This window comes from Atheta coriaria, unplaced genomic scaffold (assembly GCF_025399875.1).
Source record: "Atheta coriaria isolate IRGN ID8LTWV9N9 unplaced genomic scaffold, Caltech_Dcor_3.1 hic_scaffold_3_pilon, whole genome shotgun sequence".
Taxonomy (NCBI): Eukaryota; Metazoa; Arthropoda; class Insecta; order Coleoptera; family Staphylinidae; genus Dalotia; species Dalotia coriaria.
The window spans coordinates 8,553,314-8,571,390 of NW_027045445.1; the positions used below are offsets into that span (position 1 = coordinate 8,553,314).

Sequence of the window (18,077 nt, forward strand, 5' to 3'; positions counted from 1 at the left end):
GAAGTATCGTATTTAGAATATTAATCTCAAGAGTATTGTGTGTGATTCATGATAATATAATTTAAATAATTTATTTCGGCAATAAAAAAGCTTGACTGTATCAGTCACCAACGAGAAACAACAATTTTGATGTTTGTTTCAATTGTGGAGTATTATTTTTGTGGCAATTCGCAGAATTCTATAATTCCATAAGTGCCCAGACAGACCCTCCTTTTCTTATCGCCACGCCTGCAATCCCCACAATTTAATGGTACGGTATGCGTATAAAAGGGGAGTTCGCGGCTGGCCCAACGTCTCTACATCTCAACTTCTACTATTTTTACTTCCTATATGGCAGGAGATTGTGTAATGTTAGGTACCATTTTAAAATTATTTTTATTTTTTATTTTTTTTTACTTTTTTGGGAATTTTATGATATATACCAGTAACCAGGAGTTTAATGCTTTGGGTTCAATCAATTTTTATTTTTATCAGTATCACTATATTATTATAATAATATATTATAACTCAGATAAATAACGATCCTAATCAAATACCAATTCCGGTGCGCCTATAATCCCTCTGACTCCTCTGGATTTAAGCAAGTTCCCTTCTTCATGCTTTTCATCATCATCACTCGTTGCCTTTTCTTCAGATCCTTCCAGTTTTGAATTATCCTGGCTATTTTCTTCACCATCTATTCTATCAGTTAAATCAGTCCCAATTTGTTTCTCAGATGATGTTTCTGATGTAGGATTGTCTTCAAGAACAAGACTTTTACGCTGATTTTCGTCCGCCATATTTAATATGTTTAATCTCTACGCTTACTAAGTGAAATGGAATTTCAGCAAATGTTTCAGTTTATATACTCGTGTAGATTATCAATGCTTTGGACGTATTAAAAAAATAATTAGTTTTGAGTTTAAGCTGGAAAGATTTAATTTCCTAATAGTATTTGTTCATTATTTAATGACGTAGATACTTACACTTGAAATAATCGAAATTCTAGGAAATCATTGTCAATCTCAAGGAAATAATCCATATACTTTTCTCAAATATTATGATTATAGAGATGATAAGAGTGTTAGGTGTGGCACTTGTGAGGGCAGGTGATAAAAGATAAGCATGAAACAATGAGCACTTGTAATTGTAAAAGAATGTTGAATAGCGTTTATTGAATAAGGCGTCTCTTAATCTGCGTCTGCTGCGCTCTGCTTGTACTTAGCTACTGCACCGGGCGCACGCAGTGCGCCGGTGTTGCGCGGGAAAAATAATGTAATGTATGTTGTGTTGTTGGTTGCCTACGTTACGCATTTCGCTAACACTCGACCGTCCTGACTCTCACTCGTCCTCGAGTGTGTATGCTGCGAAGCGGGCTGGAACCTTTGTGACTCGTGAGCTCTTCCTTACGTTTTCACCTCGGCAGTGGCGCTTCCACTTGCCGGAACTTCTTCTCCTGCAACGTCGTCAGCTTGATTGGGTCGCCAGATTTTGAGCTGGCTGACGTGTGCTGTTGTCGCGTACAGCTTCCCAGGCTCCTCTTCGTTCAGATTGATTACGCGGTATGTGTCATTGGGGAGCACTTCATACACCTTGAGCGGTCCTCTGTAACGGGGTTGCAGTTTAGTAGAGTCACCCGTTGCAACACTATTTGTCTTCATAAATACAATATCGCCTATGTCATAGTGGACATTTAATAATCTTTTGGCGTCGAACTGGCGCTTGTAATTTTGCTTTTCCTTTTCCAGTCGAGTTCTGACTTTTCTTTGTAAATCGCTAGGGGACTCGTACGTTTCCTCGTTGACGGTGAGGCAACGTGTTACACCATCGTTTAATCTTGGTGCGTACCCAAACACTACCTCAAAGGGCGTTTTTCCTGTAGTCTTGTTAACTGCGGTGTTTAAATCTCGTTCCGTGGATTTTAGTTCCTTATCCCATTTGTTATCTTCGCTGCAATTTCTTAGCAGTGGTAGAAGCGTACGGTTCACGCGTTCTACTTGACCGTTAGCCTGCGGATGTCGTGGTGAATTGAGCGTGTGATTTATTCCATGCTGATTGCAGAACTCGGCGAAGGTGGACGAGGTGAAACAAGTACCACGATCGCTGATGATACGCTCTGGGGCTCCAAAGTCCTGCACGAACGCTGAGAGGGCCTTGATAACCTCCGGAGTTTTCGTCGTTTTGGTAGCGTGTAATCGGACGAATTTGGTTAAATTGTCGACGATTACTAGTACATAGCGTTTGTGAGACGTACTCTCAACAAAAGGACCAACGTGGTCAATATGGATGACAGCAAAGGGCGGCGCCCCGAGGGAATAGGGTGAAGTTCGCCGGCCTTCTTCCCACTTTTGTTTTTCAGGATGATGCATTCAATACAACTGGCTATGTGCTGTTTGACATACTGTGTCATCTTCGGAAAGAAGTAGTGGCGTCGGATCTTGGCTACTGTGCGCTCGACGCCAAAATGTCCTTGTAGGTCATGATACTTTGTTACTAGGCTCTTTCGCATTGCCTTTGGGGCGACAAAGATCAACCTTTGAGTCTCATCCTCTTGAATTTGCTTATAGAGAATGCCTTGCTGAAGTACGTAACCATTTACTTCCGAACTCTCGCTTGCGGTACGTACCTGCCTGTTGAGTAACTCGATTTTGCGTTTGAGTAGCTCGTCAGATCGTTGGTACAGTACTATTTCCTCCTCCAAGGAAAGTATCGTGAACACGTTTCGGGTGATCAGATTCTCGACGGGAGTCTCACCCTCGTTTGACACTGGTGCGCGACTCAGCGCATCAACATGTATCATCTTTTCGCCAGGACGATGTTCTACCTTGAAGTTGTATTCACACAACATGTTGAACCACCTTGCTACTTGTGGATACTTTGTTTTGGCAGTATTCAGAAACACAATCGCCTGACAGTCGGTGACCACAGTAAACGGAATATTGATGAGATAATGTCGGAGTTTCTCGACGGCCCATACCACGGTCAGCAGTTCGAGTTTACTCGAGTGGTAATTACATTCAACATCGCTAGTCCTGCGACTTACTGCATAGACCAAGTGAAGTTTGTCATCGTGTTTCTGTAACAGCATAGCACCCAGGCCTTGGCTGCTCGCGTCTGTATGCAAGTAGGTCGGGCGTTTCGCGTCGAAGATTTTGAGTACCGGGCTCTGCGTCAGAGCGGTCTTCAAATCCTTAAAGGCAGCATCATGGGCAGACGTCCAAATGTAAGATTCGTTTTTGCGGAGCAATTTGTTCAAAATGGCGGCCCTGGAACCAAAATTGGCTATAAAACGGCGAAAGAAACTAGCCATTCCCAGGAAACGCCGTAGCTGGTGGATATCTGTAGGCGCAGGATACTCCGAGATCGCTCGTAGTTTCGCGGGGCCAGGCTCGATGCCATCGGCACTCAGAATGAACCCTAAATACTCCACACGCTCCTGCATGAAGTAGCATTTTCGATCCTCAGCGTTAATCCGGCACCTCTCAACGCCATCAGGGTCTTGGTTAACCTGACTCGCATGTCCTTCCAATCACGCGCAGGTATGAGGATGTCGTCAAGGTAGTACATCACCGTGTCATTACGGAGAGGTCCCAAAACCTTTGCATTAGTTTTGAGAAGTACGAGGGGCATTGGTCAAGCCAAATACCATTCTGGTAAACTCACCCGTTTGGTCCGGAGTAATAAAAGCTGTCTTTCTGCGTGCTTCTTCCGACAATGGTACCTGGAGGTAACCATGAGCCAAATCAAGTGTCGTGAAGTACCTTGCATCGCGAATCTGTGTCAGATGTTCATCCATGTCGGGCAGCGGAAATGGCAATGGTTCGGTCTGGTTGTTCAACCGTCGATAGTCGACAACCATTCGGTACTCCCCAGTCTTCTTCTTCACCAGCAGTACAGGGCTGGCGTATGGTGAGGTCGTGTCGGTGACTAGACCTGCATCTCTGTATTCGTTGATGATGGTGTTGAGCGCCTCGCGCTCATCGGCACTACATCTGTAAGGCTTCTGGCGCACGGGTTGACTGCCCGGCACCTCGGTGATGTCCATTTGTAGGACCGTTGTGCATCCTAACTCGGAGGAATCGATCGCAATGGTATCGCGGAACTCGTTGAGGAGGCCATGCAGCTCGTTCACTGTGTCCGTATCCAAATTGTCGTCCACGTTGATGACCTCGAGTGGAATGGGTTGCTGGCGGGGCTCAGCTTGCTCCAAATTCAGTACCTCACCCCGAAACAGACTCGTGTTCTGAGATACATGAGTGGGCTCAACCGCCCAATTGATCAGTGGAAAAGCATGCGTTTCCGTACCTGAGACAACCTCTACCAGGTTTACGGAACGTGGTGGAATGTTCGCTTCCGTCGTCACTCGATTTGACGCGCGCTTCTTCGCCTCGACTTCCAAAGCAGAGAACGGATCATCACTCCGGTACGTAAATATCAGGTCGTCATCAATGCGCATGTAGACGATAGACGGGTTCTCGGTGAATGGTCGACCGATGATGGCGTCCACGCTCTGAACGTCGTCGGGAACGATGCTAAAGACTATTTCTAAGAGAACTACACCATCGATGGCAACATCCGCCGTGACAAATCCGGGAGATTTGACAACATGGTTTGCGGGACCAAATGCCTTCAGCAAGGTCTCCTTGCGCTGAATGGTAAAGCCTGCGGCGATGGCTTGCGACGCCTTCAGGGTGCACTCCGAACTTCCTGGATCAATCAAGCTCTGGAACGCCATTCCGTTGCATGTGATTGGCTTCAAGTATTTGAGCACACCATCATTGTCTTGCGAAGTAATGATCTTTACTTGTCCATTACTCTTTGCGGCTGTCTCCGCTGGACGGGTTTCGGGCTTGGATAGTCCGCGTGGTTTTGGTGGGATAGGGCAATCTCTGGCGAGGTGTCCCTCCTTGTTGCAGTTGAAGCATTTCATGACTCGACTTGTAGTCGGCTGTGGCGGTGCTGGGGTTGCGGACCGCCCTACTTCTGATGGTTTCTTCATGGGCGCACCATAGGAATCCATCACACGTGGTGCATGGGTTGATTGACTCCTGGGAGAAGGAAACAAGCGCTCCTCACGAGCCTTGTGCACACGCAAATAATTCAGCAAGTCATGGTACAGGCTGTTGGTGTCGGCGTGACGTTGTGCCATCATGGCTGTGCACAGCTGCTTATCATACAACCCAATAAGCAGTTGTTCCTTCTTCTCCTCCAGGCTCAATTCCAACCCTGCACATAAATGAAGTTTGTTGTAAAAGTAATCAGTAATATCAAGGTCTTTGGATTGTACATAACTTTCCATCCGCTTCCAACGAGTAGCAAAACTGTCTTGTTGGATGAAGGTGTTGGTGAAGGCGGCTTCAAAATCGACTAACGTGTGCACGCCCTGCAGATCCTGGAACCATACGGCGGGTCCTCCAGCGAGATGCGTTCGCACAACCTCTAGCGCGTACGCGTCGTTCCACTGATGTAGTTGGCATTGGCGGCGTAGCGATGCCAACCACTCTGAGGCACTCTTCTTCGCGTCGAACGTCGTAAGTCCGGACTGTGCACCCGGTGCACTATGGTAGGTGGTGGCCGGTGGCGATGGGCGCTGCGCCATTGCCATCGACTGCATTAACGTATTGAACATTTGCATCACGCCGGCCAGGGTGGCGGCGTCCGTGCCAGGTTGTGGTGGCATCGGTTGTTGCGACGCACCAGCTTCGTTTCCATCATCGCCCATCGTGGATGTAGAACGTCTTTCGGCTTCTCGGGGATACTCGCGCGAATCGTCGTTGGCCGGGACGTTGGCCGTTACTCGTGCGTTCCGTTGTGCCCCCCTTCGGCACGTGTTCTAACCTCCAAGATTTCCGTTGGCGCGGAAAAAAAAACTAGGCTGCCTCGCGCAGGATGCTCTCAATAATGCTCAAGTCTCACGTCTTACCTGTTCATCCCACTTCTGAGATGTTAGGTGTGGCACTTGTGAGGGCAGGTGATAAAAGATAAGCATGAAACAATGAGCACTTGTAATTGTAAAAGAATGTTGAATAGCGTTTATTGAATAAGGCGTCTCTTAATCTGCGTCTGCTGCGCTCTGCTTGTACTTAGCTACTGCCCGGGCGCACGCAGTGCGCCGGTGTTGCGCGGGAAAAATAATGTAATGTATGTTGTGTTGTTGGTTGCCTACGTTACGCATTTCGCTAACAATCCTATTTTGATTATTAAGCTACAATATTGAAAAGTTTAATTAAAATTGGTTCAGTAATACTTGCGAGAAAGTGTAACTAACAAACAAACATATTAATATAGGCATTTATAGTACCTATTAAGGTTTGAAATAAAAGCAACAATCGCAAAATATGATTTTACTTTACAAAAGTAATAACTTACGTATATTCTCGTTAATTCTTGTTTTATAAATGTACAAGTATCAGAGCTGATAGATTATGAAATACGGTATCAAATTAATATTAATCAAATATCATTTCTGGTGCGTCTATAATTGCCCTGCGTGTTCTTCTTTTAACCATTTTTTCTTCATCTTGATTTGGTTCTTCATCGTTTTTTTGTACTATCCTGACTGTTTTCATCTTCATTTATTTCATTTGTTTCATCACTTTCATTTTGGTCTTCAGATGTGGTTTTTGTTTTCGGAGTATTTTCATTAAGTGAACCATCAGTTTGATTATTCTCAGCCATGTTTGTTTGAGTAGTTTTGAAGGTTATGTAATGTGGTCGTTGGAAGTAACGCACTCGAAATGATATGGATTGTCGGCAGGTGTTTCATCTTATATACTTAATTATCGTTTATCAGTTTGGTGTGAAATAAAAAGATTAGTTTTGGGCGTGGTCTTTAAACATCGAATTCCTATGGTGTTTGTTCATCATACTTGAACTTGAAATAACCGCAATTTGTTTAATTTTTTGAAAACTCGGCAACCCAACATACTCTTCCTCCTCTTAATGTTGCGTCGCTATTTATGAATACTTATTTCATTTTCTCGTAACCGCGGACTGATTGTTGTTTAGTTTTTATCGATGCGTTAAATAATGAGAGAATATACGATTGAATTTTTCAAAATAAATTATTGATCAAACTCAACGGTGGGTGTGTCGATAAGAGCCCGACGAGATCTTGAATGTGCTTCATTGGAGTCTCCACTGTTGTCTTGTTCATCGTACTGTTCGTCTTCTGGAGGGTTTTGTTCACGTTCGTTGTCGAAGGCAGACATTTTGCTTAAATAAAAACTATAATTTAAATATTCTGTACTTTTATTTAATAATTAAATATTTTATTTAAATTTTAAAATTATTAACTAAATCTTAAAATTTACCAACCTTATAAGCCTTTACTGCGGAATTGTCAATCAAGATACGATCACTTGCACTATTGCTTCCCTACAGACTTTTAGAGTGAAGTGATTGTTGTATATATGTACTTATGGACATAGAGGTGATTAAGATTTTTGACAGGTGAGGATTGATAACAATTATCAAACTTTTAATGTCACGCAGTTTACCGTAAATAACTGGTTTGTGCATTAAAGTTGTAATTGATTGTGGTTGGACTTTCCAAATTTATGGATAATAATTATATATTTGACCTTCATTTAAATTAATTTCACTTGCTTCAAATAAAAATTAAACAAATATTTAGTAATCTGTGCACAAATGGCAGTGCTCTTAAATTATGTTGGGTTGCCTACTCTTGTTACATAACTAAAAAACACTAGTTTTTATTCGGTTGGCAACGCACAATACAAAAACGAAAGAAGAGCAAGTCAAATATATATGATCTATAATTGCCCGAATTTGTTACCAGAAAGAACAAAATTAAATAGAAAGTATTAAAAATATTTAAAACAAAAAGTTATAGAAGCAGAAAAATCTGAACAAGGTTATGATGTTTGACCTACTCGACAATTGCTTTGCAGTCACGTAAAGTACATGATTTTTTTAAGTCTTAAATACAATTAATACTGGCTTAAAACAAATCCTTAAAACAAGTACTTGCAAGTGCAATTAACGCCAAATAGAATGCGCAAATTCAATCAATCAAACTTTCCATGCCTCATATTTTTAACTATCAAAAAACTTGAACTTTAAAGCGGATATTTGTAATAATTTCAAGTGCAAGATGCTTACATAATAAACGTAGATTGATTGATTAGTTGATATTTAAAAATATTAAACTATCAGTCGTGTATACTGTCTAAATACATGTTTTCCACATTAACCTACACATAAACACCAAGAAAGTATTTTCTTAAACAATTTAAATATGACAAGTACAAAAAATCCATATCCAACGTGCGCATTCTACGCGTCGCAATACCGCAGGATAACACTGCGTCGGCGCAGCGCCGGCAGGAGCCACCTGCACCTGCATCCACCTTTTCAGTCCTTCGCAACAACGCGCGGATCGCCATCCTCCAACGCAATAATCCTTAAAACATATAATTACATTCACAGTCATCAATAATCCCGCACACGATTCGCCACCGTGCGAAATTCGTGCGTAATTGACCTGCGAACGCATAAAACAATGGTAATTCAAGTCTCCAGCGCGTAGTTAAATAAAACACTATAACAAACAAACGATCGACTGATATCGGTCGGCGATGTAAGGCATAAGCAAACATATGATAATGTGGATAATGTGTCAAGTGGACGTTATCGGCGCTGTCGCGATTGTCGCCGTTGTCGGATTTTCGCATCGTTTCCAACCTCTCTGAGCCTCTGTGAGTCTCGCAAGACACAAAAATTAGTTTCATTATTCGGCATGCACATTGTGTAGCAATAGTTTTATTATCAAATTAAATATTGACTATGAATATGGTAAAGGTACGATGTGATTTGCTTGCAGCAAACATCTCCGGCTGTTGATAACGAGTAAGAGGATATTGATGTGAATAATCACCGGTTTAAATCAATATGGATGTTGTAAAGATTAGTCTGGAGGCTTTACTGCGTAAGTAAAAACATGTGTCTGTAAAATATCATAAGCACACTTAGATTTTATGTTAAAAAATGTAAAAATGTGAAAATTTTTGAATTTGTTATCAATTTGAAGTTTAATTCGGTTAAATCTTTGAATTTTTCATGTTTTTCTTGGTCAATTAATCCGCCATTTTGTTTAATTCGCATATTTAATACTAATACTTTAATATTGACCCAAAAAAACAATAAAATTTATCATTTTATATTAATTACTGATTAATCTATAAATATTTTGATATTTAGATTTCTTTATCTCTTAATAAGGCGCCATATTGATAAATTTTAAAATTTAAAACTTTTATAACCTTAAATTATGATCAATCAATCAAATATTTTTATTTTTTTGGCAAAATTTCGATAAGATTAATCACAAACCACTAATTTTTATCAAGATACTCTCAAGTGTTTGTTTAAATATTAATCTTTTAAATATTTAAGTATTTACACTTGACACAATTAAAATATTAACATGTTTTGCATATTTTAGAACGCGCAACAAATCCCCAAAATGAAAACATTGACACCGCCGCAGTGGAAGCCTTCTGCGCGTTAATCAACAAAGAAAAAGACGGCCCACTACTCGCCGTCAAACTGCTCGCTACTCGCATGCACTCCAAACGCGAGCTGGAGGCCCTTCAAACCCTTCACATCCTCGACTACTCGATGCAAAAGTGCGGCGCGTTGTTCCAGGACGAAATCGGCAAGTTCCGCTTCCTCAACGAGATGATCAAACTTGTATCCCCGAAATATCTCGGTGCGCACACCCCACTCGCTGTCAAACAAAAAGTCCTTCAACTAATGTACCTCTGGATGCTGGACTATCCGAAACAATCTAAGATCAAAGACGCCTATGATATGCTGAAGAAACAAGGAGTGATCAAGGATGTCCCCCTGAGTGTAAGTGCGGACTATCAACTGGAGCGCCAGCAACATAACACGATCTTTCAGGACGAGGAGAAAGGAAAACTATTGAAGAAGTTATTACAGAGTAAAAATCCCGAGGATTTACAAGCTGCAAATAGATTGATCAAAACTATGGTTAAAGAAGACGAGAAAAAGGCTGAGTTGAAAAGTCGGAGAATCTCAGAGTTGGAATCTGTTCAGAATAATATAAGATTATTGAATGAAATGTTGGATTCGTTTAAGGTTGGAGTATCCTCAACCGATGAGACGGAGCTGATTAAAGAGTTGCATGAGAGTTGTGTGCGCATGCGTCCTAGTATTACTAAACTAGCATCAGAGACGCAGCAGAATGATGAGATACTGAGTGAGGTTTTGCGGATCAATGACGAGTTGGGGCAAGTGTTTGATAAGTATCATGTTGTGATGGTCCTCGGACAGGTTGGAAGGGAATCAAGTGTTAGGCAAACGTCTTTACTAGATCTTTCTGTTCTGGACAGGCTGGATGCTAAAAAACTAGTAATGTTGATGTGTTATGTGATATTCTATCACCGATTGGTGATGATATTCTGAAACCAACTGCTGTTGGTTTGGTTGCAGAAAGTAAACCGGAGGAAAGTGATGAATCTAAGAAGAAAAAAGCGTTTGAAACTCTGGATGCGCTCAGTGAGACGTTACTATTAGAAAATTTACAAACTGCGACACGTCTGGGTAGTCAATTCAATAAATCCCCCAATGATAAGATACCGATGAATCTCCTGCAAAAGTCTCAATCTCAATCATCTCAAGCTACTTCCATAACTAATCATACTTTAAATCCCATCTCGTCTGTGACCTTTAAAAGTAATAATGTTAAAGCCGCGTTGGATTTGGACGCGGAATTATCGCTATTGTTAGAAACAAATGTTGAATCTCACCATAATGAATCCTCGAATGCGTTGGATGATCTGCTTGTTGATATCACGACGACTCCAGCGTCTACGCCTGCTATGACGCCGACTGCGGTTCAAAATGGCGGAACATCAGCGTCTGGAACATCCGAGAAAACAGAAATTAAACATACTCATGAAACAGATGATAAAGTTCTTGATACGTCCGCTGAGAATAAGAACGCGTCGTTGAAACTGAGCGATCTGTTTGTCGATTTGAAATCAATTAAACCGAGCGGCATCGAGCCGATTGTGGCCTTAAACGAACAAAATGGCGTCGCGTTGACGCTGCACTTTGCCAAAGATAAACCGCACCAAGATGTCTCAGTCATGGTCGTTTCCATAGCCAACAAGAACGAATTACCGATGAAGAACGTGTTGTTTCGTGCGATTGTACCGAAAGTAAGTGTGGGTTGCCTATATTAAACATAAATCATTAAAAATATTGTTTTTAGACGTGTAAAGTCAAGTTACAACCGCCATCTGCATCAGATTTACCGGCGTGCAACCCATTTCTACCCCCGAGCGCGATAACGCAGGTAATGCTCATCGCCAACCCGGAAAAAATACAATTATCGCTTAAATTCATCGTCAGTTACAACGTCGACGACGAAATGATGACTGAGATGGGAGAAATTGACGAGTTACCCACATAACTTTCACAACTTAATAACAATTTACATTATTCGCATTAAGAGGTAATTAGTCGCTGTGATTTATAATTTTTATGTACATAATACATACGATAAATATAAACAACTTCAACCAAATATCAATATCTGGTATTCTTGTATGTACAATTAACATAACACCTAATTTTATAACATAAATCACGCACGACGTAAAAATAGCGTTTTTAAAACATCACGATCATCATCAGCATGAAGGAGTGAATGATTGAAATGATTATAAATATATGTACATGAAAACTAACTTAAGGAGACAAGCAGGGAAATACTTGTGCATGTTTTACGACTCAAGTCGCACAATTGACATGTTTTCGCAGGAACAATATACAATTGTACAGCGCTATCGCAGGACCCAGTTTGTACTTCAGCACTTCAACCAAGTCGTCCTGTGTAAGCATGAGGAAGGATTCACCATCGATTGAATGTTCCACGAATGCTTCTGCATTGTGTTTGGCGAATGGTAAAGATTGCACGTAGTCCATGACATTCATCGTTGTCCACAACATCGGATCAGTCTTGCACTTTGCATAACATTTGTAATACTTCGAGTGCTTATTGCGCATGTTAATCTCCTCTAAATTTAACTCTTCTTCGCCTAGGATGGATGAATGTGACTCTTTTTTGATTGAAATCGATTGGGATTTGATAGATGCGGATGGAGAGGGCGCTGGCGTCGAGTTTGACGATTTTATCTTAAACTCGATGCTAGGACTTTCCAATTTATGCGCATCTGTGTCTTCCGGTGTCTGTGGGATTTCTGGACTTCCTCTGCTTGTAACTCGAGTGGAATCTTCTGTTTTTTCCACGTGTGCTGAACCAATCCATTCGGTTTTAGCTGCATTCGTTTCGTATTTCCTCTTGGATGCTTTCTTACTGTAATTTATCTGTTTTTAATGTCTTGCTTGAGTTTTAAAACGGTTAACTTACGTTCGGGGTTCACGGCTGACAGGAACAATTGCTTCCAGCTCCCTGTCAGGTGAAAGCAAACGATCTGGGAGGAGTGTATCGATATCGATGTTTGCTTCGGCGTATGGGCAGTATTTCAGACTGTTGTGTGTGCTGAGCAGTTGTCCCTTCATGTTACCAATGCCGCGACAACCGATGGTGGCGCATTCCATGAAGTCGTATACATCATCAGGTGCTGAAGTTATAAACAATAAAATTTTTGGTTAAAATTTAAACTGGGGAGTAAAATGTATGTCAAACAACACAATGAACAATAGCATTTATAAATATTAATTATTTTTAAGGTTCAGATAAGGAAAGCAATAAAATTTAGTGATAAAGTTTGTTTATTGTACTTACTCAACGGTGGTTCTAAAGGATGTCCGGTTTTCTGACACCAACCGACCGGATGAATGTCCGGATTGTCTTCGTCCACCCAATATGAGTATCTATCCGGCCATCCGTCGAAAGCGACTCTCAGTCGGTGTTGTTTCACCTCCACGACGCAAGCAACACGCACAAGTTGCGGCACCCGCTTATCGACAGCCTCTAAGCGCATACCTTTCCGGAAACCACTTGGTGGTCGTTGTTTGAACGCTCGCACCGGCGCGGCGACAGAATTTGTTTCTTTCAGGTACTTTTCCCAGGTGAAGTTTTCAAGATTTGGATAATCTTTAATTAAATAATATGTATATTAATTAATTCTGCGTTTGAATAAAATGAATTTAATTAAATAAAAATAAATTTACCATTTGGTGGTGTTAAACTATGTCCATTTTTATCACACCATCCAACGGGGTGAATGTACGGACTTGATGGATCCGCCCAGTAGTCGTAAATGTCGTCCCAGCTGTCGAAGTGCACCAGGATGCGGCTGTCCATCAAGTCTTTGGCAGTGGCGACGCATACTAATGCAGTGTTTTTTCGATCGACTGCTTCAAGTTTCATTCCGACACGGAATGCGGTAGGAAATATTGCCTGCATGATAAGAAAAAATTGTCAATAACAAAAAAACATCGGAAATACTTTAAACAAGTGCCTAATTACAGTACCAGGCATAAACATTAATTATTGGCAATTGTATATCAAATTAAGTTAGAAAAACACAGAAATTGAAGCAAACCGTCGCCATTTTAAGATTTTTAAGTTTCAAATTAACAAAAGTAGTTTAATAGAACTAAAACTTGAAGTAATCGATGAATTTTTAAGAAAAATAAAGAAATATTTTGAATTACATGCATAAATAAATATTTTGTGATTTATTTTCATAATTTGTTCTATAATTAACCACCAATTGTTCAAAATGTCCAAAAGCACGTCTTCTATACATTAATCTCTCAAAAATAAAACATGTTATGCATTTTAAACAAGTTAATAATACTTACACTTCCAGTCCGGTTCGAAAACAAATGTTTGGGAGCAACCGACGCCTTCGTGTGCTTCAGATAACTAACCCAGTTGAAATCCGGAAAATTCGGCGGTGGTTGCAACACATGATCGTGTTTCTCACAAAACCCAGCTGGGAAAATATCCATACTATCCGCATTCGCCCAGAAATCATAATTCTTGGGATACCCATCAAAATGCAACAACAATCTATACCCTTGCACCTGCGCCACAGTCATAACACAAAAATACGACGGATGCAATGGATCAATCCCTTCCAGTTTCATACCCGGACGGAACCCATTCCGATTATATGGAAACGCATCTTTGAACAGTTTCACCGGTGCACCGATTGTATTGATATGCGCCAAATACTTCGACCATGAAAATCCTTTAGTTTTACAATGCCACGGATACTTATCATATGAGGACTCTGTTCTTATACTGGCATCATCATCGGATGAATGTGTCTCACGTTCACGATCGCCATTTTCTAATTTTCGTTTCTTCGCTGCATTACCGTGATTATTAGCTGAATTCGACGCGTTGCTTTGCGACTGCGTCTGTTTGGGCCGTTTCTTTTGATTTGCAGCATCATCAACTGCTTTTTTCTCACCCAAGGCATGACATTCCAAACTACAATACTTCGGATTAATAAATTCGGAAGCCATGCCGAAACATCCACATTCTAAACATCGCATTTCTTCTTGTTCCTCAGCGGGTGATAATTCTTTCTTAACTTTTTGTTTTCTCACCTTTTCAATGGCTTCCTTCTTAGGTTTGGACAAATGCATCTTATTATATTCATCCTGAGTCAAATACTCAAGAAAACCAAACTCGTTAATGAAAAATTTCAAATTTGTCCCCGGCAGCTTACCAACCGATTGTTTCCAATCAAACACTTTAATAAACTCTTCATCCAGCAAAGAACTGAAATTAAACGGATCTGCACCGGAATTTATCTCGTCCACTTCCTTATCATGACGGTTTTCCTCTTCCAGGTCTAATTTTTAAGAGTTGCGCCTTTTGTCGACACTTGCACCTCGATTTCATGGAAATCTTTGCGTAAACAAAGCGTAGACTTTCTACTACGCTTCGCAGGAGCATGAGCTATCACAGGAGTGGAATTAATCGGTTCTTCTTTAATTTCAGGCGTGATTTGAGGAGGTGCCAACGGTGGCAAAGGATCCGGAAGGGATTTAGTGATGTGGACTTCTTTGGTGTTAGGATCTGAAATTGTAATGATTGTATCAGTGGTGGTCACAGGTGGGTCGACTTTAGGAATAAGCGGAAAACTGCGTTTTAGAATCGAAACCCCGTGAATTGGTGGCATTGACGTAATTTTATCATTTTTATCTTTCTCCTCGCATTCTTCCTCAACAATCGACAACTCATACGATCTATCATCCTGAACTGGTTTCTTTTCAACGTTTTTCTCATCCGGCACAGCCGTGATGGTTAAATCAGTATCGACCATTTTATTCTCAGGCATTTTCAGATTAATAATCTTACTCTTGTTCTGCACGGAGTGCATCAGAGGCATAAAACTGATCTTTGACTGCACTGAATTCGTCGTCATGGTGACCGGCAATCGACTGGTGCTAGTTGTAGTCGGCATTGGCGTGATCATGATCTTTTGATTGTTTATAACTTGCAAGGTGCTCTCGCTCGTCAACTTACCCATGTTGGTGATGCTAGTAATCGGTAATCGGGACGCTGCTAGCACACTATCAGGCGGTTTGCTTACGGGTTTCAGCATGGTGAGGTAAGTGACGCCGTTTTTCGGTAGATTGGTGGCTTTCTGGAGAACAATCGGTGTTTTACCAAGCATCATCTGATTGTTCACCTGCTGCATGGGTAGTATCTGTGGTAGTGCAAGCACATTACTGTTTGTCGATGATGTGTGCAGTTTTTGATTGGGTTGTGCCTGGATTACAACCACTGGCAGCATTTGGTGTTTGCCAACTTGATGCAACTGTGTGGGCTGTCCTGGAGTTATTGTTTGTTCCATTGTGGTGATGATTATGGGTGTGTCGGATGCATTTGAAGACATTGTCTGAAAATATAAAGCAAATATGAATATTTTTATGTTAATTTTCAGTTAAAAACTAATTTTTTGAAATCTTAACCTTAGAAATTTAAATCTAATCAAATTAAACTTGACTAATTCATGAGTAGTAAGTGTATATTATGTATAATTTAATGTATTGTTGAGTTATTATTCGAAAGGCATCAAGTGCATTAACAAATGAAACAATCGAATGGATTATAAATCTACATATGTGTATATTAAATTCTTTTATACCTCAAAACATATAAACCTACCACAAATACATCTGCTACTTATATTATATCCTTATCTTAAGTTTATGATTAGGTAGAAATTTACAACTTGCATGTGCCAAGCACAAATTGAATATTTCTTATGAAGAGCGATTGTTATGTGACGGTTTGCTGTTGGTGCCTGGTGTGCGTAAAACTTTCCTTGCTGAAGCAAAAGCATTCGTCTCACAGCTTGGAAAATATTTACTCTATGTAAAACAACTCACCCCGCGTCGATAATTACCTGTGGAAGAATCGCAAAGTGTTTGTAGACATCAGGAGATTAAATTTTCGTACCTGAATCGCACCGAAACTCTTACACCGCACCGAAAAATTGCCATTACCCGAGTTGCGCATGCGCATCACATGCCGCGCACAGCGCAGTGGCGTGCGCGGCGTACATTTCAACTAGAAATGTAATAATCACTCGCGAGTCTTTCCAAATGAATAAATCTTACGAAGCCATTTACGAAACAGATAAAACGAAAACTACATCAAAGCTAATTAATATGTTAATAATACATTCAGTTATTCTACATTTGTTGCGTTTCGTTGTTTAGTTCCGCATCGTTTGTTTGCATTCCGCCATTTGTAATTTTTGTAGTAAGTGAAGAACAACTGTCTAACCCGTCGGAAACAATGCTTCCTCTCAATATTTATTTAATTATTCAAAAATGTCTGAAAATATATTAAATAATTCCTGAACTAAACAATTTAGTAATAAATTCAGCATCAAATTATACAATGTTTTTCTTTCCAGCAGGTTTCTAGTATGAATTATCGACCAAAGTTTACAAACACTTGTAGAATTCAATAAAAGTGATTTTATCAGCCTGCTAACGAATACATTTCGATAAATGTGCATACGCTAGGTCTAATAACATCTAATTTAACAATTATCTCTACTTCAATGACGTCACAGCGCCGAGCACGTGTTAAAAAAATCGAGAAAATTTATAATTGCAGCGTCTCGGATTAAGTTCGGGCGTGAAATCAGTGAAATGTACGTATGCATATTTATTTACTCAATAATCAGACTCGTAGAACAAAGCATTGCATTCGTATCTATTAAAAACTTGCTGATAATGTGCGTGAATAAATATACACGAAAACAAAAGCCACTAATAATCATTTCGACAACAAAAATTGCTAAAAGAAATGATTTTGTATATCTTATTATGTTTAAAATCAACTATAAGTAAGCTTTCATAATCTTGAAATGTCACAAGCTTATTTTATTCACTTACACCTTGAGAAAGTATCGCATTATAACAAGGTCGAGGTAAAATTCGATTATTACCGAATTAATCTGCGCTAACACTAACTACCTACTAAAAATCACTGCATAACCTATGCTACTGTTCGTTTTGAAGTTGTTTTTACTGTAAATCGTGATATTTCAGTGAGATTTACGTAAAATTCCGTGAAAAGCAAATCAAAAACGTAAGATAAGTTTCAGTGAGTTTCAACATTCGGGTTGGTTAAGCAAGCTGACTAATAACTTACAAAAAAATATATTTTGTTCGGAATATATTAATGTACTTCATAAAATTGCATAGAAGAATAGTTTTAAATGCTTTAGCTAATGTTTTTGTATCGTTTCAGGGCGTTTTTGATAGAAATATTAATAAAATTCACTCACCAGAAAGTCCGACAAACTCCATAAACGAATGTGTCCATAAATACAGTTGTTGCGCCTGCGCCCTTTGCCGTGTTTTTGCGACGTTGTTTCATTTCACTTAAACTCAAAAATATTTAAATATATTTTATGAAATTTACATTTAAACTTAATAATATGTAATTTATATCATACATATGCATTTGTTAATACGTTTATTTGATATATTCGTTGTTTTATTAATGTTTTGCACTTGTTTTGAGTATTTTTATGTCAATTTTTTTGTATTATTCACTAGAAGTAAAGTTGGCAACACTGTAAGCAAAATCA

At 40.0% G+C, this 18,077-nt stretch overlaps 2 protein-coding genes and 3 long non-coding RNA genes across 5 annotated transcripts; 2 read left to right on the forward strand and 3 right to left on the reverse strand.

Moving 5' to 3' along the window:
• Positions 1-443: 443 nt before the first annotated feature.
• LOC135803803 (uncharacterized) lies at positions 444-1,061 on the reverse strand. Its single transcript, XR_010550874.1, has 2 exons — positions 966-1,061; positions 444-906 (listed from the first exon to the last, which is right to left on the reverse strand). It is a non-coding gene; the product is annotated as an uncharacterized lncRNA (long non-coding RNA).
• A 4,921-nt stretch (positions 1,062-5,982) lies between these two features.
• On the reverse strand, positions 5,983-7,908 carry LOC135803802 (uncharacterized). The gene is made up of 2 exons (XR_010550873.1): positions 7,297-7,908; positions 5,983-7,194 (listed from the first exon to the last, which is right to left on the reverse strand). It is a non-coding gene; the product is annotated as an uncharacterized lncRNA (long non-coding RNA).
• Positions 7,909-8,347: 439 nt separating this feature from the next.
• Positions 8,348-11,557, forward strand: Gga (ADP-ribosylation factor-binding protein Gga). Its single transcript, XM_065317742.1, is given in 5 exon segments — positions 8,348-8,699; positions 8,825-8,929; positions 9,446-10,407; positions 10,410-11,189; positions 11,243-11,557. Coding segments are annotated over 4 exon segments (1,980 nt in total). The 5' UTR covers positions 8,348-8,699; positions 8,825-8,892; the 3' UTR covers positions 11,444-11,557.
• l(3)mbt (lethal (3) malignant brain tumor) lies at positions 11,548-16,507 on the reverse strand. Its single transcript, XM_065317741.1, is given in 7 exon segments — positions 11,548-12,349; positions 12,404-12,617; positions 12,782-13,093; positions 13,171-13,399; positions 13,807-14,816; positions 14,819-15,863; positions 16,427-16,507. Coding segments are annotated over 7 exon segments (3,462 nt in total). The 5' UTR covers positions 16,493-16,507; the 3' UTR covers positions 11,548-11,763.
• Positions 16,508-16,978: 471 nt separating this feature from the next.
• Positions 16,979-17,972, forward strand: LOC135803989 (uncharacterized). The gene is made up of 2 exons (XR_010550947.1): positions 16,979-17,132; positions 17,735-17,972. It is a non-coding gene; the product is annotated as an uncharacterized lncRNA (long non-coding RNA).
• The last annotated feature ends 105 nt before the right edge of the window (positions 17,973-18,077 follow it).